Raw genomic sequence first — 24,816 nt, 5'->3', positions numbered from 1 at the left:
TTGGTTTCCTAATTTCATAGTTCTTTGGGCTCTGCAGAGCCTTCTTAGGCATCAGGCATTCATTCCAAGAGGTGAGGCAATGATTGTGATTCTGGTTTCCTTTGCAGCTCAGCCAAGGTCTAGAGAATGGGGATTTAGGTGCTCCAGAAGCTACTGTTTGTGTACACCTGATTCTACAGCAGGGGGCCTCCTAGTGGGGATGTTGTTCTCCAGAAGAAGCCAGATGTAGAAAGAGGGAGACCAGAAGGTTCTCAGGGGATCCCTCCTGGAAACTCAGCACCTGCAAACCTCATTCCCTCTGTCTCCAGGGTCCCACTGTGTTGTGAAACTTCAGTACCCCAAGACTTCCTAGCCTTCCTCTCCTCACTTTCTGCTCCTGTTCCCTTTAGGCCACCTGTACTGCTCCCTCTCAATCAGCAGGACACAACCTGAGAAAGAACTGGGCCTGTCTCCTGTGCTGACCAAGTCCTCCTCAGGACTCTCTCGGGTCCGTGGTGCCTGCTATCCTGGACAGTTTCTGGAACACCTGCTCTGGCACTTCCCCAAATTTCCCTGCTGTCTTCTGGAAACTGCTGGCTCCCCATCCTCTTTGGAGAACTAACAATGGAACATAGATATTTCTGAATAGTCTATCGTTTTATCTTTATTACTCTCTGAAAACAAAAATTTGAATATTACTTTTAAAGCAAAATTTGCTTATGGCAAAATCAATAATATTCAAATAATATAAAATGAAAGATCCCACTCTTTAAATTTTTCCTTAGAATTTCTTGACAACCTGTTTCCTTTGCAAAATGACGTGAGCTTGGAAGCCGTTCAAAATCAACTCAAAGACTTTGCCCGAACTACCCAAAGTTCTCCTATACGGGAACTTCACTTTTCTCTATAACCGCCTGTCTCCGAAAGACAATAAATGTTTCCAAGGCGGTTTGTCTCGTTTCTACGATGCGCCAGATCTGTGTACCTCCGCCCTTCTCCCACTTTCTCCCGCCCTTTACACCCCAGGCGCGGCCGCGGCCCCGCCTCCAGTCACCCCCTCAGGGGAGGAGCCTCGCGCCCTCACCTGCCAGAGCAGGGCTCCTCCCCTGCCAGAGCGGGGCGGAGTCCCGCTCTACCCCACGCCCCGGCGGAACCCCGAGCCCTCCCCCCCCCCCCGAAGGAGGAGCCTCGCGCCACCCCTCCCATCCCCTCCTCGGGACCTATCCCCGCTGCCGGCTCCCGGGAGCGTTCTGCGTCCATCCCGGGGCAGAGCGTGTGCGGACGCCGGGCGGCCCTCTCCGCCTTGCGCGGGAGGCGGCGTGCGGGCATCGCCTCGGTGCTGGGGCGGACCGAGGGGCGCGGGTCCGGAGCCGGTGAGTGCAGCCGCCCGCCCTTCGCCGTGGCCCGCGCGGGCGGGGAGCGGGGAGCAGGCCGGGGAGGCGGCGCGGACTCCGCCCGGCGGTGCGCGGAGCCGCTGCCGTTGGCAGTGCCCGGCTTTCCCGCGGCCTGCGCGCAGTCGTCCCGGCGAGCCAACGCAGTGACCGACAGTTTGAAGGAGCATCCCTTATGGAACCGCACCCCTGGCCCAGTTTTTTGGTTGGTTGGTTTGCCACTGTGCCGCCCTGCATTTACCCCTGGGAGCCTCCCCCAGTGCCCTTCAGCCTTGTCTCCGCGGCCCCCCATCTCCTCGCCTCGCCCCGGGAAAGAATTGGGATAAGCAGCCATTTTAGAGTCTCCCTTGGGGAGTGAGTGGCTAACCTTAGAAAAGAGGACTCCCTATCGCCCCTCTCCCCTGCCGCGTTCAGTGTGGCACCCTAGGGAGCCATTAACCAGCCTCACTGCAGTTAGCCTCTTGAGGGAGGGGGTTTGAGGGTAGGCAAGACGGCCCCATCAAACCTGTGTCCTTTCCGCTTCTACTCTCTTAAGGCCAGAGCAGAGACCACTTGCTGCCCAGTTTTATTTCTGCATAAGTATACCTTAAAAACTATGCGCTTGTGTTGAGATTTCAAGGATTAGGTGCATTTCGGATGAAAGCTTTTCCAGAAGCTTCCTCTGTTAGAGATGACCTGGGCACTGAGAGCTGGTTGAGGTTAAGGTGGGTTGCAGTCAGGCAAGTCTTGCAACCCAGCACTTTTGTCAGTATGGCCTCTCCAGTGTCTTGAAGGTCTGATTAGGGGAAACAACACTACTTTTTAACGAATATAAAGCGCCATCAAATGTAAAATACACATTATTGAATGTGCTGATAATTCAACTATGAGAAAGCATGGATATAGTAAGAGGCATCATTTTAGAAATTTTTAATTGTTTTTTAGAATTGGTGAACTATAATAGCTACCACTCTGGCAGTACCTACTGAGTTCATAACTTACAGAGTCTTGTGCAGGGGGGGGACAAGGACAGGTGGTTAAGTAGTGTGCCCTGGGTAAGGGGGATGGGGAGGAACTCCTAGCTTTGAGAAGCCAGGTTACAGACCACTCAGACTCAAACATCTGAAGGCTTTATACATAAACTCTGAGTGAACTTGGGTTATTTGGGGCAGAGAGGGATAGGGGTTACAGATAACCATACATCAGGGTTAAAACAACCCCAGCTGTTTTTGGTTTCCAGGGATAATTATCTGCAGTTAAGCTGGAGGTGGCCTCTCCCTGCTCTGAACTAACATGACCCTGTGTCTGCACTTGTCATGGTTCTGAGCTCTGCATTGTCATCACATACACAGTGCCCCTTCTAGTGGGGTGGTCGTGGGAGGACCAGATTCACATCTGTCTCTGTGTCCCTTACAGTCTTCTCTTCCGTCACTGTTTCTCCCGTAAAAGTGGGGAGATAAATCAGCAGTAGTGGGTTCGAATGATTGGTATTGCTGAAGGAGGAGGACAGAGGAAGTGTGGAGATGAGTTGCGGGCCCACCGTGCAGGCAAAAAGTACCTAGGGCCAGCTCCCATTCAGGGTGCCACAAGGACTCCCATGACCTGATGGCTTAGCACACTGTTGGTGCTTAGTAAGTGTTTGAGGTGAGAAGAAGGTGAGAGGGGCTGGAAAGGGAAACCATTACTGGGAAACTGACCCACACCTAGCCACAGCTGGTCCTTCTCTTTGATCTGACCCCTTTTCCGAGCCACACCCCCTTTTGGCCATGTATGCATTTCAAGTCAATGGCAAAAAAATAGCTGCTTGAAAGCTTGGAACTTGGCACCCACCAGAAATGCTAGAGAAGAACTAGTGAAGTCAGTGGCTTCTTTTCCCCATTTCTGCCTGCAGGGATGCCGGAAGGACCATCTGTGAGAAAGTTTCACCACTTGGTCTCCCCCTTTGTGGGGCAGGAGGTGGTCAAGACAGGGGGCAGCAGTAAGAAGCTGAACCCTGCTAGCTTCCAGTCCCTGTGGCTCCAAGACACCCAGGTGAGTTCTTCCGGGCTTGTCCCATACCTCATGTAAATGGGCTGGCTCCATTGGCCCGTCCTGTGACTCCCTTAGCATTTATCTCAAGACTTTGATGCCATCAATTCCTTGTGCCCAAGGCAACCACGCTAGGAACCCCACGTAGCTCCGCCTCTTTAGGTCTGATGTTTCTCAGCCAGGAGTGGGCATCTCAGTGGCCTTTAGAACTAGATAGAGTACCCTATGCACTCATGAGCTGGAGATTCCAAATTAGAGAGTCTGGAGTGATTCTGGTCACTCCAGCTGACTGATGTGCACCTGTGGCTGGGAAGTAGCAAGGACGTAAGGAAAGAGCATAGCTTTCTGATCTGGATTCTGGTGGCCTTATCCATACCCTGAGCATAAGGTAGAATTGGCTCAAGGGGCTCCCAGGGCTCCTGTGGTCTGACTTGTGTGTCCTTCTCTAGGCCCATTTCTTCCCCTGTCCCAAATCTCTCTTCCAGTCTTGTTGAACTGTATGGGGCTCCTCTCCCAATCCTCTTGCCCATGATTTTGACATGCTGCTCCCCTGCTTGGATCTTCCTTTTTTTCCCCCAACTCTGCCCCCGTTCCCGTCCCTTCATGTGATCATGGTAATTCCTGTCTTCAGGATTCAGACTTGCCATCACATCCTCTGAGAAGCCTGGCCTGCCTGTTCTAAGGGTGGGGAGAGACTTCTCTGTGCTTGTGGGGCACCCTGTACTTCCTCCTAGTGGATCCTCATTGCTGAATTTGTCCTGCTGGTTGAGTTGCAGGAGACAGAGCAATGGGGCAGGGCCTGTTCCCCCATCAGTATTGTATGCCTAGCACTTTGCTGAGTGCCGGCTCTTAGGAAGCATATGTTGGTAATTGGCTATAGAAAAAATAAATTAGCTCTGCTGCTTAGCTGTGTGCTCTGAAGCAAGTTACTTAATCTCTTAGCTGTAGTTTCTGCACTTGTAAAATGGGGATAAATCACTTAGCGGTTAAAATTGTATTAAACAGACTTTATATGTGGGACAGGGGCTCAATAAGTGGTGATTCTCTTTGTACCACCTTGTCTTCACACACACCTCGCGGGTTACAAAGCCATTCTTGGTTAGAACTGAAAGAGGTCTTGTAGACCTTCACTTACATTTTCTGCATTTGGAGATAGGGGTTCAGAGAGAACACTCAACCCAAGTTGACATAGCTAGCTAGAGCCCAGGCCACCTGACCTCCAGTTCTGTGCTCCCCTCTGTGAGAGCTTTTGGACTCTTTGCCCAGACTACCGCAAGGTTTGCAGAGGCAGGGTTAGATCCTTTCATCTCTGGAACCCCAGCATTTCACCTGTGCCTGTCACAGAGCTGGCTCGCAGAGAATATTTATGGAATGTCTGAGTGGGCAGAAGAATGTGTGGACAGGGAGCCTTGAGATAGAACTGTGAGCTGGTTTCCTAGTAAACCAAGACAGAAATCAGTGTTGTGGGAGCCCGAGAACCCTGAGGGTCACAGCCTTCAGGAACTGCCTGGCATTTGGGGGGTGAGTTCTCATCACTGTGCTCCCTTCTTTGCACCTCTACCTCCTAAGGATCTGAGAGTTGAATTTGGAAAGTAAGACCTGTATCAACAACAGGGGAAACTGTTAGGTAACAGTGAAGGGGAAGGAAGGCATCATATGATTAAGCCCCATTTGAGGGCCTCAGCAGGGAAGAGGTCCTTGTGGCCTGGAGTAAAAGACTTCATGGGGACACCTGGGTGGGTCGGTCTGTTTGGCCTCTGCCTTCAGCTCAGGTCATGATCCCAGGTTCCTGGGATTAAGCCCCATGTGGGCTTCCTGCTCAGCAGGGAGTCTGCTTCTCCCTCTGCTCCTCCCCTCTGCTTCTGCGCTCAATCGCTCTCTCTCTCTCTCACTCTCTCACTCTCAAATAAATAAATAAATAAAATATTTTTATTAAGAAAAAGACTTCATGAAAGAGGTGGGATTTGAGTTGGACCTTGAAGGATGGAGGATTTAGATGGACCAAAAGGAAAAGAAAGGGCATTTCAGGTTTGAGAAGCAGTTGTAGACAGGCAAATGGAGATAGAATGAGTGCAGTGGGCTAACGAAGCAGGGAAGAGATTGGCTCCACTCTGTGCTACCTGTTTTTCTGGCATGTTCCTTCTCTGTCTTTCCTTGTTGGTTCTCCAGTTTCTGTGTTGGAATTGTGTTTGATTATTCATAACGGATTCAGAACAGCTTATTCGTGTCTGGAGTTTGTGTGGTGTTTTTTTTTTCCCCTCCCTTGACATAATGGGAAGTCCAGAGGAGGCAGTCCAGGATGGTATGGGAGCAATACAAGATCATTGGGCACCAAGCTCCTTCTGCTTTGCCCTCCCTGGGGTGTGACCCTCATCCTCATGGTGATAACATGGCAGCTGAGATTCCAGCCATTACATTCTAGGCAGGAAGAAAGAGGAAGGAAAGGAGATAGGGCAGAAGGGACCTAGAAGTTGATTCACCTGTTTCAAAGAGCTTTTCTGGAAACCACATTTGACCACTCCTGCGTGTATTTCACTGGCTGCTCCATCTCTAAGGGAGTCTGGGAGACAGAGATTTTTAGCTGAAGACATTGAGGTCTCCCTAAATCAGGTTTTTGAGGTCCCTGTAAATTGGTAGATTTGTTAGTAGGGAAGAGGGTAGAGGGATATTGGGAGTTAGTCAGTAGTCTCCTTACACCCTGTCCATTATCTTCTCCTTCGTTTAACCCTCTCATTTTGCAAAGCATGTACTCCAGTAGCTGCCTGAGAAAGAGTACATGGGGCGTACGTATTGAGTACATGACTGTCACATGACTTACATGACTGTTAATGTTTCTATTCCATCCTAGTTCGGATGGTGTGGGAGCTCTCATCCAATCCCCCTACATACTTAAGACTTTTAACCAGTCCTCCAATTTTTAAAAAATATATGACAGCTTTACTGAGATATAATTCACATTACATACAATTCACCCACTTAAAGTGTGCAGTTCAGTGGCTTTTAGTGTCTTCACACAGAGTTGTACAACCATCACCACAATAGATTTTAAAACATTTTCATCCCCCCAGAAAGATACCTTGTGCCCACTAGCAGTCCCTCCCCATTTCACCCCTGCCTTCCACCCCCAGCCCTAAGCAACCACTCATCTATTTTCTGTTTCTATAGAATTGCCCTTTTTTGGACATTTCACATATATGGAATCCTACAACATGTGTTCTTTTGTGACTTCCTTTTTTTTAAAGGTTATTTACTTATTTGACAAAGAGTGAGAGTCCACAAGCAGGGGGAGCAGGAGAGGGAGAAGCCGACTTGCAGACTCCCAGACTCCCCGCTGAGCAGGAAGCCAGACCTGACCCAGGGCTCCATGCGATGCATGTCCTGGAAGGCAGACAGACGCTTAACGACTGAGCCACCCAGGCGCCTCCTTTTGTGACTTCTTTTACTGAGCATATTTTCAAGGTTCATCCATGTTGTAACGTGTGTCAGAATTTCCTTCTCTTGGGGCGCCTGGGTGGCACAGCGGTTAAAGTGTCTGCCTTCGGCTCAGGGCGTGATCCCAGCATTCTGGGATCGAGCCCCACATCAGGCTCCTCTGCTGTGAGCCTGCTTCTTCCTCTTCCACTCCCCCTGCTTGTGTTCCCTCTCTCGCTGGCTGTCTCTATCTCTGTCGAATAAATAAATAAAATCTTAAAAAAAAAAAAAGAATTTCCTTCTTTTCAAATACTTAGTTTCCAGAGGGAACTAGTGGATGCTGGAATGGCCAGCAATCCCTATACCAACGGATGAAAGATTACTCCAAACTTTGCTGTGAAAGAGAGAAGGCACGGGGCTTAACGCTCAAGAGACGAAGACCCTTTGCTCTTCTTTGGTCCCGCTTTTATTGGTGCTTGAGGATAATCACAAATCCTTATCACTGTTCCTCAAGCATGTGATGTGTGACGAGGGGGGTCTTACTGAAACTGGGAGGATATGTTTCCGGGAAAGATACGATGTGCTAATATGCATGTTCTGCCAAGTTCTGCTAAACATGGCCTAAGGGGCAAAGCCTACATCGCTTAGGCCACAGAGCGGCTATTGGGGCTAGGAAAGTTTCAGGAAGGCACCTCCCTGTGGCATTCCGGCCGCCGAGTGGTCACACAGGCCTAGGCATTCCAAAGGCCTACTTCCTTCTCCCAAACCTCCTCTGCCCTCAGCGGCCTCTGTGTAACACTTTAGCGAGCCAGGTATTGTGGCTGATTTCATGCTCTACATTAACCCCAGCAAGTGGAGCCTTCCTCATCAGTATCCCCTCAGAGCCTAGCATACTGCCTGGCACATTGTAAAGGCTCAGTTAATGGTCAGTTAATTGAAGTAACAACAATGTCCCATGAATTTAAAAGAGGGACAGTAGAAATTGCCGTAGTTGTAGAGAACACAAAGATGTCCTGACCTAGGCATTTTTGACCTGCTAAATGTTTTGACCCTGAGGGGCATTTGACAAATATTTTCATCAGCATTATACCAATGCTGGTGAATTTGCATCAAGAAAGTCTTTTCTTTTCCTTTTTTTTTTTTTTTTAAAGATTTTATTTATTTATTTAACAGAGAGACAGCCAGCGAGAGAGGGAACACAGGCAGGGGGAGTGGGAGAGGAAGAAGCAGGCTCCCAGCAGAGGAGCCTGATGTGGGGCTCGATCCCAGAACGCCGGGATCACGCCCTGAGCCGAAGGCAGACGCTTAACGACTGAGCGACCCAGGCGCCCCAAGAAAGTATTTTCTGGAGCGAATTCTATTATGCCCTCTGAGTTCCTGCTCAGTTTTTTGTGTAGCTCAGTTAAGCCATTTCTGATACGTGGCAGCCACTGCTGTGCTCACATTTGCAGATGAGTTATTCTGGAATTATTTAGAAAGGGAATGCCCTCTTTTAGGGAGAGGATTTCAAACTTTTCATACTAATTGACAAGTTGGAGATCGTATCAGAACTGTGGTCTCTAAGTATGTACTTTTGGAGGCCAAAAAAGTAACACAGGCATTTCCATTATTGATGCCAGGTGTTTTGGTTTTGAAAGGCTGCCTGAATTTCAGATCATGCAGAACTGGCTCATCCTGGAATCTGGATATGCACATTGCATAGTAGGGCTAGCAATATGAAAATAGAATACAAAGCAGCTGGAACATTCTTTTACATATATTTCTTTTTCCCATCTTCTTTTCTTGAAATCATTTTCTTCGGGATGAGGTGAATTCTTTTCCTTTGTACATATTATATATGTTTTATGGTTTGATCCGTTGGTTAGTTTTTGTGTCAATATTCAGTTTCTATTGATTGTCGTTTTTTTGTTGTGAGTTCTCTCGTGGCCATTTCTTCTACCAAATCCTATTTCAGTGAGTGAGAGGTACCAAATTTTACGATGTGTAAAATACATTGTTTATTTACAATATATAAAACGCAGTACTTTAGCTGCAGTCAGTTTGTGTATGGTGTGTGTATGTGTGTGTGCGTGCTGATTATTTCTAACAGAGAAGTATTATGAATTAAATACAAGATGACAATTTATATTTATTTCTCAGCCAATCTGTGAAAACATCGGGAGCATTTTCCCTCAGTTATTCTAGGGTGGGCCTGTTATCTGGCATGGATCTGTGTTACTGCTAATCCAATTCTTCTAGCTTTCAGTCACTTTGAAAACCATGTGCTAACTGCCCATACCACTGGAGCAAAGAGCAAAAGGCAGGTCCGAAATACTCAACTTGGGAAAGCTTCACGGAAGAGGCAAGAAGGAATAAGTTTGCATAGGATAAACATCTGCACATACCTCTTCTAGTCTTCCCTATTCTGGGTCTGTAAGGCTGTCTTACTTAGGCCATGCAGACTACTATAGCAGAACACCACAGCCTGGGTGGCTTGTAACCAACGGAAGTTCGTTTCTCATAGGTCCAGAGGCTGGAAATCCAAGATCACATAGCAGGGCAGTTTTGGTGTCTGGTGAGAGCCTGCTTCCTGGTTCATAGACCGCCACCTTCTGGCTGTCTTCACATGGTGCAAGGGGCGAAGGAGCCCTCTGGGGCCGCTTTTATAAGGACACTAATCCCATTTACGAGGACTTCACCCTCATGACCTAATTACCTCCTGGAGGCTCCACCTCCAAATACCACCGCATTGTGGGTTAAGTTTCAGCGTAACACATTGTGGGGGGAGGGGCACAAACAAGTCCTTGGCAAAGCCTTAGATCATGTTCGGTTTTTTCTAGGTCCATGGAAAGAAATTATTCCTTAGATTTGATCCAGATGAAGAATTTGGGTCCCTTGGCAACATCTCACTGCCAGAGTCTCTAGAAAAAGGAGAGAGGAAGGAAGAGGCCTCGGACCAAAAGCAGGCCTCGGGACCCAGCAGCCAGAAGATCTCTCACCCGTCTTCTCAGTCCCTGGAGCTTGTTGCTCCCAGGGGAGACCATGGTTTGGAGCGTTTGCGGGGAGACACGCCTGCAGAAGGTGCTGAGAGGTGGCTGCAGGTCAGCTTTGGTTTGTTCGGCAGCATTTGGGTGAACGAGTTCTCCAGAGCGAAGAAAGCAAACAAGAGGGGCGACTGGAGGGACCCCATTCCAAGGTAATGGTGTGGTTGGGCAGACTGTGGGCTATGGCTCTGCAGGGTCTGTGGTGTTTCACACGGCCCCTGTGCAGGCTTGGGGCTGGGCTCTGTGGGCTCACTCAGGTGGGTATCCCCCCCGCTCTGCAGCAGCCCACTTCCTAGGGAAGAGTACCCATGATAGAAAGTAGACTGTGGTCTGCATCCAGAGAGGGGTGGAAACATACTGGGGCAGCTTAGAAGAAGGGAAGAACTTTCCCAACAAGCACATCCCTCCAGAGGGATGGCTCTGAAGGACATTTTATGGCTTGACTAGTGCACTCTGAATTTAGGGACAGAATTGTCTTAGTTTTCGTCTGCTCATGGTGAGGAGAATATCTTGGTGTGTAAAACTCTGTCCATGTTCAGGATTATTACTTCTGTAGATTCCCAGAGGAGTCATTGCTGGTCACTGAGAATGAACATCCTCTCGTCCTTGCATAAGTACTCGCTTAGCTGAATTCTTAACTAGTTCTGAGTTGTTTGAATACTTTTTATCAGTTTGCAGGGGCTTTTGTATATTGCGTGTTAATCTTTGTGATATCTGGTGCCACTGTTGTTTCAACTCTGCCTGTGTCCTTTGACAGTGTTTGTGCCTTTTAGCTTTCAGGGTTTATAAATTTTTAGGGGCACCTGGGTGGCTTAGTTAAACGTCCAGCGCTTGGTTTCAGCTCAGGTCCCAAGCTCATGGATTATGGAATGGATCCCTAAGTCGCATCGGGCTCCACATTCAGCAGGCAGTCAGTTTGAGATTCTCACCCTGTGCCCCTCCCCCCACTCATGTGCTCTCACTGTCTAAAATAAATAAATCTAAAAAGTTTTTAAATTTTTATCTATTTTTTAAAAATGTCTCTTGAAGTGTAGTTGACATTAGTGTTATCTCAGCTTCAGGTGTAGAACGTCAGGATTCAGCAATTCTAGACATTACTCAGTGCTCACGATGATAAATGTAATCATCATCTATCACCAGACAGTGTTATTAAAATATTATTGACTATATTCCCTATGCTGTAGTTTTCATCCCTGTGACTTATTTTATAACTGGAAGTCTGTACCTCTTAATCCTCTGTACCTATTTTGCCCATCCTCCCACCTCCTGGGATTTTAAATTTTTAGGTAGTCAGTGGTCAGTATTTTTCCCAATAGCTCTTGAGTTTTCCCCTCTTGCTGAAGAAGGCCCCTTCTGCCTAAAAGCCCCATTACTCTTCCATTGTCTAAAGTTTCATAATGATATATTTTTATGTTCAAAACTGTAGTGTTTCTTTACAGTATGATGTAGCGTTAGTAAGATGCTTTGGAGTGGAAGGATAACTCAGACTAGATTAAGTGGGGAGGAGATCATGAAGTTTCAGGCGAGGGTGGGCTTTGGTGTTGACTCAGTTCCCAGCTTTGGGCTTCATGTTCTGTGATTCTCCTGTCTGTGCCTTTTCCCACATGCTGGTTTCGTCCTTAGACCAGCAGCAGGAGACTCCTGCAGTCCCAGGCCTTATGTCCACACATAAAGAGAGAAGAGGGGAAGAGAGGGTCATTTCTAGAAGTTCCGATGCGCAAAAAGAGCTCAGAGCCTCCCAGCAAACCTCTCATGGCCTGAAGCTGGTGCCTGGGCTGGTTGCTAGATTAGCCACCAGCTGGGGCAGTTGAAATGCTCTTCACTAACAAGCCTCCTCCCTAACTAGCTTTTCGAATTTATTGTCACAGAGTTAACACATATCATTCTCTTATTTTTTTGAATCTCTTCTTGTGAAGTTATGTCTGCTTTTTTCTTCTAAGTGTTTTTTATTTTCCTTTGTCACCTTCCCTCTTTTTTTTCTTAATTAGGCTTACCAGAGTTTTATCAACTTTGTTGGGCTTTCAAATAAGTAATATTAGTTTTATATACTCTGTATGAGAAGAGTATTTTCTGATTTTCCAGATGTTTGAGTGGGGTCATCATTTTGTTTTGCTGACTTTTTTTTTTTTTTTTTTTTTTTTTTACTGGATTGTGATCAGGATATCAGCCTGTAAATTTTCTACTTTGGGCATCTATTAAAATTTGCAAACACATCATTGATCTTTGCTTACATTTTATGTACATAAATGAAGATAGTATGTTCATAAGAAGTAAAACCTTCTGTAACTATTAAGAACAGGTTAGTGATTTGATAATTCAAACTATACTTTCTTCTTTTTTGTTTACTTAATATGCCAAAGGTAGGAAGAGGAGCATTAAAATCCTCTAGGGTGATTGTAGTTGTATGAAGTTTCTCCTTGTCTTTCTAGTGTGTTTCTATGTTTGCTGCCCTGTTGTTCAAAGCATCAAGGTCTCTGACTCTCATAGGTTCTTTGCAGCTTTATTAAATAATAACATACCCTCAGGGCACTGGGTGGCTCAGTGGATTAAGCATCAGACTCTTGATTTGGGCTCAGGTCATGATCTCAGGGTCATGAGTTTGAGCCCTCTGTTGGGCTCCATGCTGAGCATGGAGTCTGCTTAAGAGTCTCTCTTCCTCTCCCTCTGGCCCTCCCTTCCAACTCCCTCCCTCTCTCACACACACACAAAAATAAAATAAATAATAACATGCCCTCTATTTACCTTTGATCTTGAATTCTGCTTTTCTTGATGGTAATAATGCCACTCTGTGTTTGGCCCCCCACTTGGTCTTTTTATAGTCTGTGCTTTATAGGTGTGCTTTTTAACTGATTTTAGGTATATTTCTTAGAGTGAGTATCTGGCTTCTATATCTCTTTAAACTCAAACCAAAACTCTTTTGTTTTGAAATGTGGTAACTGTGGTGTTTGTATTTTCTTCCATTTGCCTTTTTATTTTTTATTTATTTTTTTTTAAAAGATTTTATTTATTTATTTATTCGACAGAGATAGAGACAGCCAGCGAGAGAGGGAACACAAGCAGGGGGAGTGGGAGAGGAAGAAGCAGGCTCATAGCAGAGGAGCCTGATGTGGGGCTCGATCCCATAACGCCGGGATCACGCCCTGAGCCGAAGGCAGACGCTTAACCGCTGCGCCACCCAGGCGCCCCCATTTGCCTTTTTTTAATACCTCGTTTCTTTTCTTCTGTTGGGTTTCTCAAGTTTCTTCCCCCCCCCCCTTTTTCCACTCCTGTTGGGTATAAATTGCAAGTATTGCTATTCATCTTCTTTCTGTTGGTAATAACGTTCCCTTTAAATTAGACTCGTAGTTTTTCTTAGTTAATAATGACCAAATGTTTAATAACATTAATAACATTTCTCCCTTCTTATTAAAATTGGGTTTTGCTCCTTTCCTTCATCCTTCTGAGAGGAGGCCTTCGAAATATTTCTAGTTCAACACTTTTTTTACCCTATTTCCTGCGTTTGCTGAGATAGTTTAGAATTTTAGTTCCAGATTGTTAACTATATGATACTATTAATTATGTATAACTAAATTAATTAATACTAAAAACACATTAACATGGGTATCTTCTTTGTTTTTACTCAGTTTTGCAACCTTTTATTTTTGTGTGTGTAATGGTTATTAACAAGCCTCTTTAATAAGGTTAGGATTCTAATGAAAAGCAGCGTTTTCGTGAAAGCCTTCAGGGCTCCGTTGTATGTCATATCAGGGAGTAGCTCTGAATTTGGCATGAGACTTAATGACCCTATTTACAGCCTGCAAGGAATCCTCCTCAGTAGCGATTTTTCACTGTGTTCTGATGGCAAGCATACCAGCTTCCCTGCAGATGCTTCTCATCTCAGCACCAGAGCGATTTGGACACAGGCACACTAACAATTCAAATCTGACATCTCTTTCAACACTCATTGAACGAGCACGAATCTGAAAAATGTGAGTCCAGCCCTCTAGATCAGGTAAGCTAAATGCAGTCTTTCTGTCCAGTCTCTCTGGCCTCGTCAGTCCTAGATCCGAACCATCAGGTCTGGTGGTGGCCATGAGCCCTTTAATGTTACTTCGAGGGTCAAAACCGTCCAGTTGATTGATCAGTTTCAGGATCATTCTCTGCACTTCGTTGTCTCCTTCAGCATCATCCTCAACATGAGCCCCTCCAATAGCATCGCTTTCAGCAAAGAAGATAAGGCAGGCTATTTTTGTTCTGGGCATTTCAGAGAGTTCATGAACCATTCAAGCCCCCTCACCGACATTATTCTGTAAAAGTTCAAATCCAATTGCTCTAAAAGCAAGCATCGGTCCTGTTAGCATCTGCCCAAGCCCGGAGTGTCTTGCCTGTACCTGTGGACCAAAGAGCAGCACACCCTTGGGAGGCTCAGTGTCAAGGTTAACAAACGTCTCTGGATAAAGTAACAGAGTTTCAACCACTCCCCACAGTTTCTGAATCTGTTCCTTAGAACCAGCCACATCGCTGTATATGACATAGGTTTTTCCTCCCCCTGCATCGTGGTAACTAGTGGATCAGTCTTAGGAGGCAGTGGAATGTGAATTTGATACTTATTTCTGTCCACTGTCATATTCTGCCGACTCTCATTCCTTCTTGTGTCGGTAGGTGCTACCTGATCACTAAGATCCACCGCACACTTGGCAAACTGCTTCACGTTGATAATGTACTTGGGTCCCCCGAATCAGCACACATTATCCTTGTACACCTTGCAACCTACAAAGGCTGATCACCCTACAGTGTTTGCTTTTCGGCGGCCAAATCCCAGAGTGCCGATGGGGGCAGGCCAGTATCAGACTCTTTCATACCAGTGAGCTTATTAAGCTGCTTCATCTGCTTAGAGTCAGTGCTCTGACCAGACGTTCTCAGCAAGGCGATATCCCCCCCATCCAGAGCTCAGGTGGGCGTCTCGTCCTCCTCATCCTCTTTGTTTTCCACTGGTGAGCACTGAGCTAATCCAGTGTTTAAGGAGCTCCAAGTGCCTCAGCTCCTCAGTGACCACACAGAACCTCTCTCTCTCTTCCAGTGGTCAACATGGGTATCTTCTGATTCAAGAATTCCTTCTTAACACGTCACAGTTCTGTTGTGCTATCGTCCAGTCCTCTAGGTCTCTCACAGTAAATATTATGCAATCCAGGGCTGCCCCTTACGACCTGCCCTCTCCCTCACCCCTTGGCTTGAAATCCCTGCTGATCTCATTTCTGTTGGGCATTTATTTTTCCTTGAGTAATTACGTGAGATACCACGGTAGATGTATCTCTGAGGCCTTCTCCTCTAAAGTGTCCTTTTAGGGGTACCTGGGTGGCTCAGTTGTTGGTTCAGCGTTTGACTTGATTTCGACTCAGGTGGTGATCTCGGGTTGTGGGATCAAGCCCTGAGCTCCGTGCTCAACACAGAAGCTGCTTGTCCCTGTCCCTCTGCTCCTCCCCCGAATCACATGCTCTCACTCGCTCGCTCTCTCTCACTCTCTCAACAAGGTTGTCCTTTTACTTCCACATCAGAATACCATCTAGGTCAGATACATGGATATTCCCTTTCAGATATGGAGTCCAGTTGCAGTCTGATTATCTGCCCTTACACAGTAACCCATTATTTCTTTATCAAAGTTCAGACAGTTTCTCCTGTCCTTGGAATTCAGGAAGTCCATGGGCATATGGGTGCGTATGTATTTCTTGGTAAATCTTGCCTGGATGGGGAGCGGTGGCTCTTTAGCATCCATTTCTCTGTCCTTCCTAACAAACTCTGCCTTTGTGCGGGTAGCCACACCTCCTGAGCTTTGAGGCTTCTGTACGTCACGTGGTCTTCAGTGAACGTGTATGGCTGTGATCAGGAAGATGGAGCGATATATATGTTTTCTTTTAATTACTGCATTTAGCCATGAGATTTTTATGATTCTGGCAGAGCCATCCCTTTTCTCTTTTGGGTTCTTAGCTTCCCTGGTGAATCTTGGCTGTGGAGTGGGAGCACTATGGACATGTGACTTGAGTCTCCGAGTGGGAGCTGTATGTGTGTGTGCCCTGAACAGCATGCACTTAGGATCTTTTTTTTCTTCCTAGGTTGGTCCTGTACTTTGGTGGTGGTGGCTTCCTGGCATTTTATAATTGTCAGATGTCTTGGAGCTCTTCCCCCGTGGTCAGACCCACCTCTGACATCTTGTCAGAGAAGTTCGATCGAGGACAAGCCTTGGAAGCTCTGGGCCAGGAGCAGCCTGTCTGCTATACACTGTTGGACCAAAGATACTTCTCAGGCTTAGGTATGACTGATGGGAAAGGGATAAGACCCACCTCCTGCGTGCTTGTGGCAGTCACTTAATCTCTTTAGCTTCACTTCCTTCATTTTTAATCTAAGGGAGTTAGGGGCGCCTGGGTGGCCCAGTGGGTTAAGCATCTGCCTTAGGCTCGGGTCATGATCTCAGGGTCTTGGGATCGAGCCCCATATTGGGGCTCAGTGGGGAGTCTGCTTCTCCCTCTCCCTCTGCCCCTCTCCACCCACTCATGCTCTCCCCCACCTCCGTCTCAAATAAAAAAGTAAGATCTTTAAAAAAATAAACTGAGGGAGTTAGATTAGGCAATTTCTAACTTCTGTCCTGGCTTCAGAATTCACATCCTAATTATATTATCAGCTGGAATCTGCCTGTGGCCACATCATAGCATAACTTCCTAAAGGGCAGGAGTCGTGTCTTCTTTCTCTTGGAATCCTGCACTGCCTGGTGCAGTGCCTGGCACACAGGGGGTACTCGATTACTCAGCCAGTATCTGCCGGGAACCGGAAGCTGTGCAATTTGCTTAGGGAGAGCAGGGTGTTTGCTAATGGGGCCTCTCTTGGTCAGAGGAGCTGCCTGCTGGCAAAGCACGGATGCCTCAGGCCTCTGTCAGGATCTTAAAAGACATGAGTGAAGAAGCAGGTTCCCTCGCTCTGTTCAAGTGTCCTGAGCAATGAAACCATGAGCATTTTCAGGTGGGGAAAAGAGCTGAGCGATCTGAAAACTAGAACAGCTAACTAGCAGAACTGTAAGAACTGACTGCTCTTACTACCTCCACAGAGGACTGAGTGTCCCTGTGACTGGCTGCTGAGGCAATTGAGTGAGCTGATGACAAAACTACCTCATCTCCAAGGCGTGGTGGTGCCTGCTGCAGGCACAGCTCCCCTCAGCGGGGAGGAGGCCCCGGGGGCTCACCAGACAGTGGCCTTGCATTTTCACATTAAGACTGTGGGAGCCCCTGCACCCTGAGGGAGACAGACCTCCAGAAAGCGCCTTTGGGATATTTACAGCAAGAGCTAATGCTCTATTGACTAGTCATTGTTACTAACGACAATAATAACAGCCGACATAAGCGATCCCCATCTTACAGGTGAGGACTGTGAATCTTATGGAAGCTAAGGAAGCTCCCAGGGTCACATAGCTAGGATCTGGTTGAGCGGGGTTCAGACGCAGGCAGTCAGCTTCCCTAGCCTGCCTTGATAACCTCTTTGCTGTAACGTGGGCCGCACATGAATTTTATTTCACCACAACAACCTTAAAGGTGAGTATTAGCCAACCCACTTGGCAGACAGGGAAGTGGACTCAGAGCAGGTGACTTGCCCAGGAGCCCCCAGGCCGTGGCAGAGTTGGTTCCAGGTCATCTGGAAGAACTCTCCTGCCGCCGTCATGCCAGCTTCCATCTGCTCTGCTGATTTTGTGGACGGGGCTCTCACCAGTGTGTTCTTTTTCCTTCCCTTGTCCTCTCCCTGCCTCCTCCCAGGGAACATCATTAAGAATGAAGCCTTGTACAGAGCTGGGATCCATCCCCTTTCTCTCGGTTCGCTCCTCAGTCCTCAGCACCTTGAGGCCCTCGTGGATCACGCGGTGGAGTTCAGCGCAGACTGGCTTCAGGGCAAATTCCAGGGCAAACAGCAGCACACGCAGATCTACCAGAAAGAGCAGTGCCCTGGGGGGCACCGGGTCATGAAAGAGGCATTTGGGCCTCCAGGAGGCTTCCAGAGGCTCACCTGGTGGTGCCCGCAGTGCCAGCCCAGGCTGCCACCCGACGGGCAAGCGCAGGTCCAGATCTCCTAGGGGTGCTCCTGCCCCGTCTGCACAGAACCTGGCCCTTCAGGGGCCATGACTCCTGAATGTCCAGAAAGGGGGGTGTTGTCAGTGTTTGGGCCTGGCTACAGGAATTAGAGGGCTGGTTGGGGCAGGGGGATGGATGTCAGGACTGTTGCGAGCCATCACTGGAGTTCGGTGGAAGGCGGTTTCTATAGGGTTAGATTTTTTTCTTATTTTGGTTAATTCTTCCCATCTAATTCTGCCATTGTGAAAGATGAGGAGAAGTCACAAGGACGATAAAAGGAAACACCTCCCAGTGCGGCGACGAAAATGAAAGCACCTGAAAACAGCCGTGCCTCAACATTGCTTTGCAGGTGTTTGGTTTTGTGTTTGAAACCTTGGTTGTTAGGCCCTCCATTTGAAAAAAACGGGAAAACGGAATTCCCTTCCTTTGTTCCCCTAGAGGGATCCAGCAGTGAGGGTGGATTAGCACATGAGAGGAGGCTGAGGCTGACTCAGCCTCCCGCCTGGGTCCTTCCCGTGGGATGGAGACCCCAAGAGAAGGGTGGGAGGAGGAGAGGGACCAGGGAAATTGGCCACCTTCCTGCTGTGCCCAGTGAGCTTTAGAAAAAAGTATTTATGTTCTCCGTAAGGTGATACGTTTGTGACTGTTGCTATGTTGAATGGTGCAGGAATCAAGGGTGGTAGAGACACACTGTCAGGTTGTTAGCGACAGCTAGAAGAAAGTAGGACGGTGACAGGAAAATAAAGCTCTTTGTTATTTTCTGTTGTCGTCTTTATTTGGTGGTCCAGTCTCTTTACACTGGGAATAACTGAGCTCCTAAGTGAAGGCGGCTAAGTAGGGCTCACTGAGTTGGCCTGATGGGTCCACTTCAAAGGAACAGGGTAGGGAGGGGGTGAGCACACAGCTGCTCTTCTGTCCATAGTACGCTGCCCTACATGAAATCTGGCAGAGCACAGATGGATTTCGTTCTGTTGCACCAGCCTCTGGCCTGCAGAAGGTAGTGATTTGCATGAGTGAACGTACTGTGCCCAGCACCTCCCCAAGAGTTGTTAACAGTGGGGAAAGCCACTATGTCAGATGTGTAACCTGTAGGATAGTTCATTGTCTGAATACTCCCATGGAAAGCCTTTAGCCTCGTTCTTGCCATATCTGCAGAAATCCCCGTGGTGATGAGTACTCACTGTACGTGTTTTATAGATGAGGAAACTGAACTCCAGACCAGAGGCTGAGGAGCTTGCCTAAGATCACACGGCTAACAGGGCTCAAGGGCACGCACTACTTTGTGGTCCTCTCGGTATCGGGCCTCTGTAACTGCCCAGCACCGCCCCAGCAGGTGGCTGACACCATTAGGAGGATGTCACTGAAAGTAGCCAAGCTTCCTTTGATCCCTCTGCTCTGAAAATAGACCCCTAGGAAGAATCGTCACCAGTGGTGTCTCACAGATGAAGGGTTCTATCATCAAATGTCCCCCTCTTGGACCTTCGTGGAGCTCATAAAAGCCTCCAAGAAATTCTGCGGTAGAGCAAAGTAAAACACTTTGTTTCCAAACTTCATTTTACCGTGAAACCCATTTTACCTTTACCCTTCTTTGGGACAGAGTGTAGAAAAGGGTGTAATCCACTAAGATCTATCCTTTGACTCTGCTTTCAAATGTGCCTCTCCGTGGTCTGTTTTTCCTTTAGATCCTTTCCTGCAACCAGTTTTAGCAACCCGGTTCAGTCATGACAGTTCTGACATCGAATCTGAATCCTTCCTGCTTTGTGTTTCCTTTGCATCACATATTTTAAATAATCTTACACAACTGTACCTCAGTTATCTCTTTTACTTGACAGAAGTGCCAGTTCTTTTGGCCTTAGATTATGTATGCCTAAGTAAACACCTCGGTCTGGGAGACTTAAACCACAGAAATTGCTGCTCTCGCGGTCCCGGAGGCTGGAATTGTCCCATCAAGGTGCCGGCAGGTTGGTCTGTCCCGGGCTCTCCCTCCTGGCATGACAGCTGTGTCCTTGCTGTGCCCTCTCAGGCCCTTTTCTCTAAGTGCAGGCACTCCTGGGGCCTCTGCGTCTCCTTAGAAGGACACCAGGCCTATAGAGGGATTAGGGCCCCACAGTTATGACCTCATTTCACCTTATTTACCTCTTCAAAGGTCCTATCCAGATATCCCACATGGTTAAGGCTTCAGTGTCAGAATTTGCTGGGGGGTGTGGTGGGGGTAATGGACACAATTCAGTCCATAACAGGATGCAAGGGTGTTTTGGAGAGAATCTCTAAGTTCTCAGAGGCCATGTCTCTGCACTTTTTTTTTTTTAACTTGAATTAGTTTGTAAAACCCTACTTCAAGACCAGATGCTGTGAAAATACTATTTGAGTTAATTGCTATTTGTATCTACAAGAATATATTTATGCACTTTTACGTGTGTGTGTGTATGTGTATACACACACACACGTGTGAAAATATATGTGGGGGGGGCACCTGGATGGCTCATTTAAGTGTCTGCCTTCAGCTCTGGTCTACCTTCAGTTCAGGTCATGATCTTGGGGTCCTGGAATTGAGCCCCACGTTGGGCTGCCTGCTCAGCGGGGAGTCTGCTCCCTCTCCCTCTGCCCCCCCCCACTTGTTCTGTCTCTCATAAATCTTAAAAATGTGTGTGTGTGTACATATACACACACATATATATGTTCCCTTAATAAGAATTGACCTTTCTAACCCATATGGGATAACAGAAGTGTGAAATGTTAGGTATAAGCTGGGGCAAAGATGGTGTCCAGCCCATTTCCTCTAAGTCAACATCCGATCAGTACAGCAGCTTCAGAGTGCAAGGGGGGATGGGATGGGGAGGCTCTAGAGATACGAGGGGAGGGCTGTGCACCACGGCCTGCATGGGGGTCTGCACCCATTGTGATTGGTAGAAAAAGAAAAAGGAAAACGCTGTTGCTGTTGTTGATAAAAGTGCTGGAACCTTGAAACAGCAGTGGGAATGGAAAGGAGGAGAGGTACAAGGGCATCATGGGGTTGGGCTCCTGGGTGACTAGCTGTGCAGACTTGGGCCGGGATGGGGGGTAGGTGTGGAAGCTGAAGATGGCTCAGGTCTGGCACCTGCACCGGAGGAGCCCAGCCCAGCTGCTGATAGGGAAAGCCAGCCAGGAGATGAGCAGGTTCTGTGAGGGAAGGTGATCACCTGTGTGGCACTGCAGCTGGGGGGACAGCATAGCTAGGACATAGCCCTGGCTCTCCACGGATGCAGGCTGGGCTGGAAGGCACAGATTTGGGAGCTTTCCTCATGGTGTGACAGAGAAGGGTAACAAGGGCCATCACATGGCATGAGAAAAGATGGCAATCACAGTGGAACCATAGAGAAAGTCTTGTGTTGAAGGGGCAAGAGCACAGAAAGAAGCCAATGAAAGATCAAATGTAACAGGAGGAAAAACAAGCTTCAGGTGGAAGCAGATAGTCCATAATACTGGCTTACGCTGAGTTGAAGGAGGAGAATAAGAAGAGGACTTTGGATTTGTCAGTTGATCAAATTTGAGGTCATGATCACCTCCCAAGAGAGCAATTTGTGCAGAGTGGCTGCCAGTCTAAAGGGGCTGAGACCTGCATGGGAGCCGAGGAAGTAGAAGTGATGAGGGTGGTCTGCTGTCCAGGAAGGTTAGTCCTGAAGGAAAGGGGAAAAGAGGTCAGGGAGGAGAGTCACTTGTTAAGGGGTGGCTATAATGTGAGGATTTGTAAATGAGTTGAGAGGAAACACTAGCAGGGCGAGAGAGCACACCAGCGCCAGCACTTAAAGATGACCAGGCCAGGATAGGGAGAGAAAAACAGATCCAGAGAAAATTCACCAAAGGCGAGGTCTTTTGAAGTACAAAGGAGGAAGGGGAAGGTTTGTAACAGCTGTTCTGGGAATTTAGAGCCACTTAGGTTTCCAGGGAAGGGTTGTAGAGCCATACTGGAGATCCAGGCTAGATTGCTTCACCTCCCGACTTTCTCCAGCAGTACCCAGTAGCCAAGGCTCAAAACCAATGAAATGGATGCTGTATTAGCCCACAGTTGAAAGTGGTGAGGGTAAGAACGGTAGAAGGCCAGGAGGGTGAATGAGAATCCTTTCTATTTAAACATTTTATTATTATTTTTAAATTACAGATAGCAAAAGATTAAAGTGATAAAAAGTTTACAGAACAGAACATGGAAGAATAACTCTCACACCTGATCTGACCTCTCAGGAGCAGACTTCATATTCCTCTGACTTCAGGGACTTACTAAAAGTCTGTTGAGTGGGGAAAACAGCGCCCAGCAGTGGAGTTGTAGGGGTTGTTGTCAGCACCATCAGAATTCTAGTGGAAGTACGTAGGCTGGGTTCAGTGTGGAAGAAATGTAGAAGCAGAAACGTGGCTGGCTGACCGAAACCACAGTTGCCATGCTCCCTCATTGTGGCAGGAGGCTCTCAGAAAGTTTCAGTTAGTCCTGAAAGGAGGGAGGGAAAGGATGGCATAAGTGGAGTGAATGGGAACTAGGAAAGAGGTGATGGGGGCGGTGGTGTGGAACAGTGGGAATTACTCAGATTGTCCCTGTGCCTTTTGGATGGAAGGAGGGGCTTCTTGCTTGACAGAATTGCAGGTGAGGGATGAGATACATAGAGGGAGAGTCCAGGTAATCTGGAGAGGTGAGATTTGTATTCAACAGATTCTAGGGGAAAGATTTATTTATCTCCTGAACTCGAGTTTTGTGATAATTGTGAAAAACTTGATATTTAATGTCAGGTTTCAGTGGCCCTAGCCATTCAATACGTATTTCTGACAGGCGGCCTAAATGCTGGTTCTGGGAACACAAGGAGAAAAAACACAAGCAAACCCCTACACTAATAGGAGGAGGCTGGCTTATTACAAAGAATGTTAAAAGTATTTCAGTAGGTTGTAGAAAAAATGCTGTGTGAGGGCGGGGAGGATATAAGTGTGTTCTAGAAGTTCCAGTATAGGGGCACCTGGGTGGCTCAGTCGTTAAGCGTCTGCCTTCGGTTAAGGTCATGATTTCTAGGGTCCTGGGATGGAGCCCTGCATTGGGCTCCCTGCTCAGCAGGGAGTCTGCTTCTCCCTCTGTGCTCTTGCTCTCTGCTCTCCTCTCTCTTTCAAGCAAATAAATACAAAAAAAAAAAAAAAAAAAAAAAAAAAGTTCCAGTACAGTCCCAGTTGCAAACATTGTTATTCCACAAAAAGTAGTGGAGACTTGTTATGTGGCAAGCACTGTGCCAGATGTTATGTTTAGACAGCGTCTCTGACCTTGAGGACTTCACAGTGAAGAGACGGAAATGAGATCATTGGAATACACCAGGTTCAAGACGAGAGCATCCACTGAACATGATGGAAGTACTGGGTCTATGGAAATGAGAACAAACGAGGCTCTCTATTCAGAGCTTGCTAGAGCAAGGGCATGAGCCATTGTCACCTGTCACCTGCATTGGCCGAAACTCAGAGGCAGGCAGGGGAGTGGACAAGCTTTATAATGAACAAAGGTGAAGGAATCAGGTGTGCTCGGGTTGGAGGAGGTTGGCATGAAGAAGCTGGAAGCAGTCTAACCAGGAGCTGGGTTATCTTAACGTGATTTGCTTGCAGAGTATATTTGGCTCTCTTGGTTGGCCCTGAGTTGAAAGTAGGGGCAAAATATAGAGAAGTTACCTTGTCCTGACTACTCTGGGCCTATTGTACAGAGGTTGTGGGTTGGAGTTCTGTTACGGTGTATGGTCTGGCCATTGTCTATTTGTATATGCAGTCTCTGGGCGCCTAGGTCAGACTCAGGAAGCTGGATTAGAATCCAACTATGTCTCTAATAAACAGCAACACCATTCCATCAGCCATGTCTGTCTTTTCCTCTGGTCTGATGCCACTGGAAGCTCTTTGGGGTCAAACCTCATCTTGCTCATCTTTGTTTTTTACCCCAGTGTCTGCCACATTGTTGGTGTTCAGTGGATGTTTGTTGAATCTAAAGAACAGATAAAGGAGAGGCCAGGAAACTTTAGAAAAGGATTTCTGAAGGAAAGGGATTCCACTTGAGCTGTGATGACTCTGAGGCATCAGGGTGAAGAGCTAGGCGAAGAGCAAGGAAGGGCATTCTGGAGGTGAATTACTCTGGCAGAGACTGGAGTATGAAATACTGTGGCCTGTTTGGGAACCGCAAGTGCTGCCAGGGCTGGATCAGGGCTAGAAAGTAAGGTAGTGATGGAATAGAAGGCAGTGAAAATCCAAAAACAGGAATATAGGTGCCAATTGATGAGGGAGTCTTTATTCTACGCCAGAATCCTTATTTTTATCTTGAAAGGCATTTCCTTTAAGGAATTTAAAATTGAAGAATTGTAGGCACGAGAGCAATATAATAAAGTGTGTGTTTTAGATAAATTACTCAAGCTATCACATGGGAATGCATGGAAAGAGATGGGAAGTTGACTTGAAAAATAGTTTGGGAGACAAGATGGGGCTTAAACCAAGATGCATCAAAGAGGAGAGATTAAGACTAAGGAGGTTTATTTCTTAGGCTCCATAGACTTGATGAACGATTTCAAAGGGAGCAGGTGTAGGAAGAGAAAGGAGTTAGGGATGACATCAGGATTTGATAATTAGTCAACTGGGACGCTGTTAGTGCCATTAACTGAAGAAGCCGTTTCAGTGGGAGAGAGATTTCAGTTATGGACATCATAACTTTGGGGGACATCAAAGAGGAGGAAGAAGAGGTACAGGGCAGTTCAGTAAATATTCATTGTGCCCCTAGTATGTGCCAGGCACTGTTCTAGATGCTTGGGGGTATGTTAGTGAACAAAATAAAGGTCTGTCAATCATTGAGCTTACGTTCTAGGAAGAAGAAACAAGACACTGAACATCAAAAGCAAATTTTGTATTATATTAGCACGTGATAAATACTATGGGAAAAACTAG

General features: G+C 47.2%; 1 protein-coding gene and 1 pseudogene across 2 annotated transcripts; one reads left to right on the top strand and one right to left on the bottom strand.

Annotated features, from left to right (window-relative positions):
- Nucleotides 1-1,200: 1,200 nt before the first annotated feature.
- On the top strand, nt 1,201-18,659 carry NEIL2 (nei like DNA glycosylase 2). 2 transcript variants are annotated; one of them, XM_026518891.3, is made up of 5 exons: nt 1,201-1,352; nt 3,241-3,380; nt 9,608-9,963; nt 15,901-16,097; nt 17,587-18,659. In XM_026518891.3, exons 2-5 carry the CDS (start codon nt 3,243-3,245, stop codon nt 17,898-17,900), a joined length of 1,005 nt encoding a protein of 334 aa, XP_026374676.1. In that variant the 5' UTR covers nt 1,201-1,352; nt 3,241-3,242; the 3' UTR covers nt 17,901-18,659. The 2 variants fall into 2 exon arrangements, with proteins under 2 accessions (XP_026374676.1, XP_026374677.1); XM_026518892.3 differs by lacking the exon at nt 1,201-1,352 and adding an exon at nt 1,391-1,575.
- Nucleotides 13,555-15,491, bottom strand: LOC113269923 (26S proteasome regulatory subunit 7-like; annotated as a pseudogene).
- Nucleotides 18,660-24,816: the final 6,157 nt, after the last annotated feature.

The sequence above is a fragment of the Ursus arctos genome, unplaced genomic scaffold (assembly GCF_023065955.2).
Source record: "Ursus arctos isolate Adak ecotype North America unplaced genomic scaffold, UrsArc2.0 scaffold_11, whole genome shotgun sequence".
Taxonomy (NCBI): Eukaryota; Metazoa; Chordata; class Mammalia; order Carnivora; family Ursidae; genus Ursus; species Ursus arctos.
The sequence above is the reverse complement of the archived record's forward strand: the minus strand, read 5'-3'. Positions and strand labels throughout refer to the sequence as shown.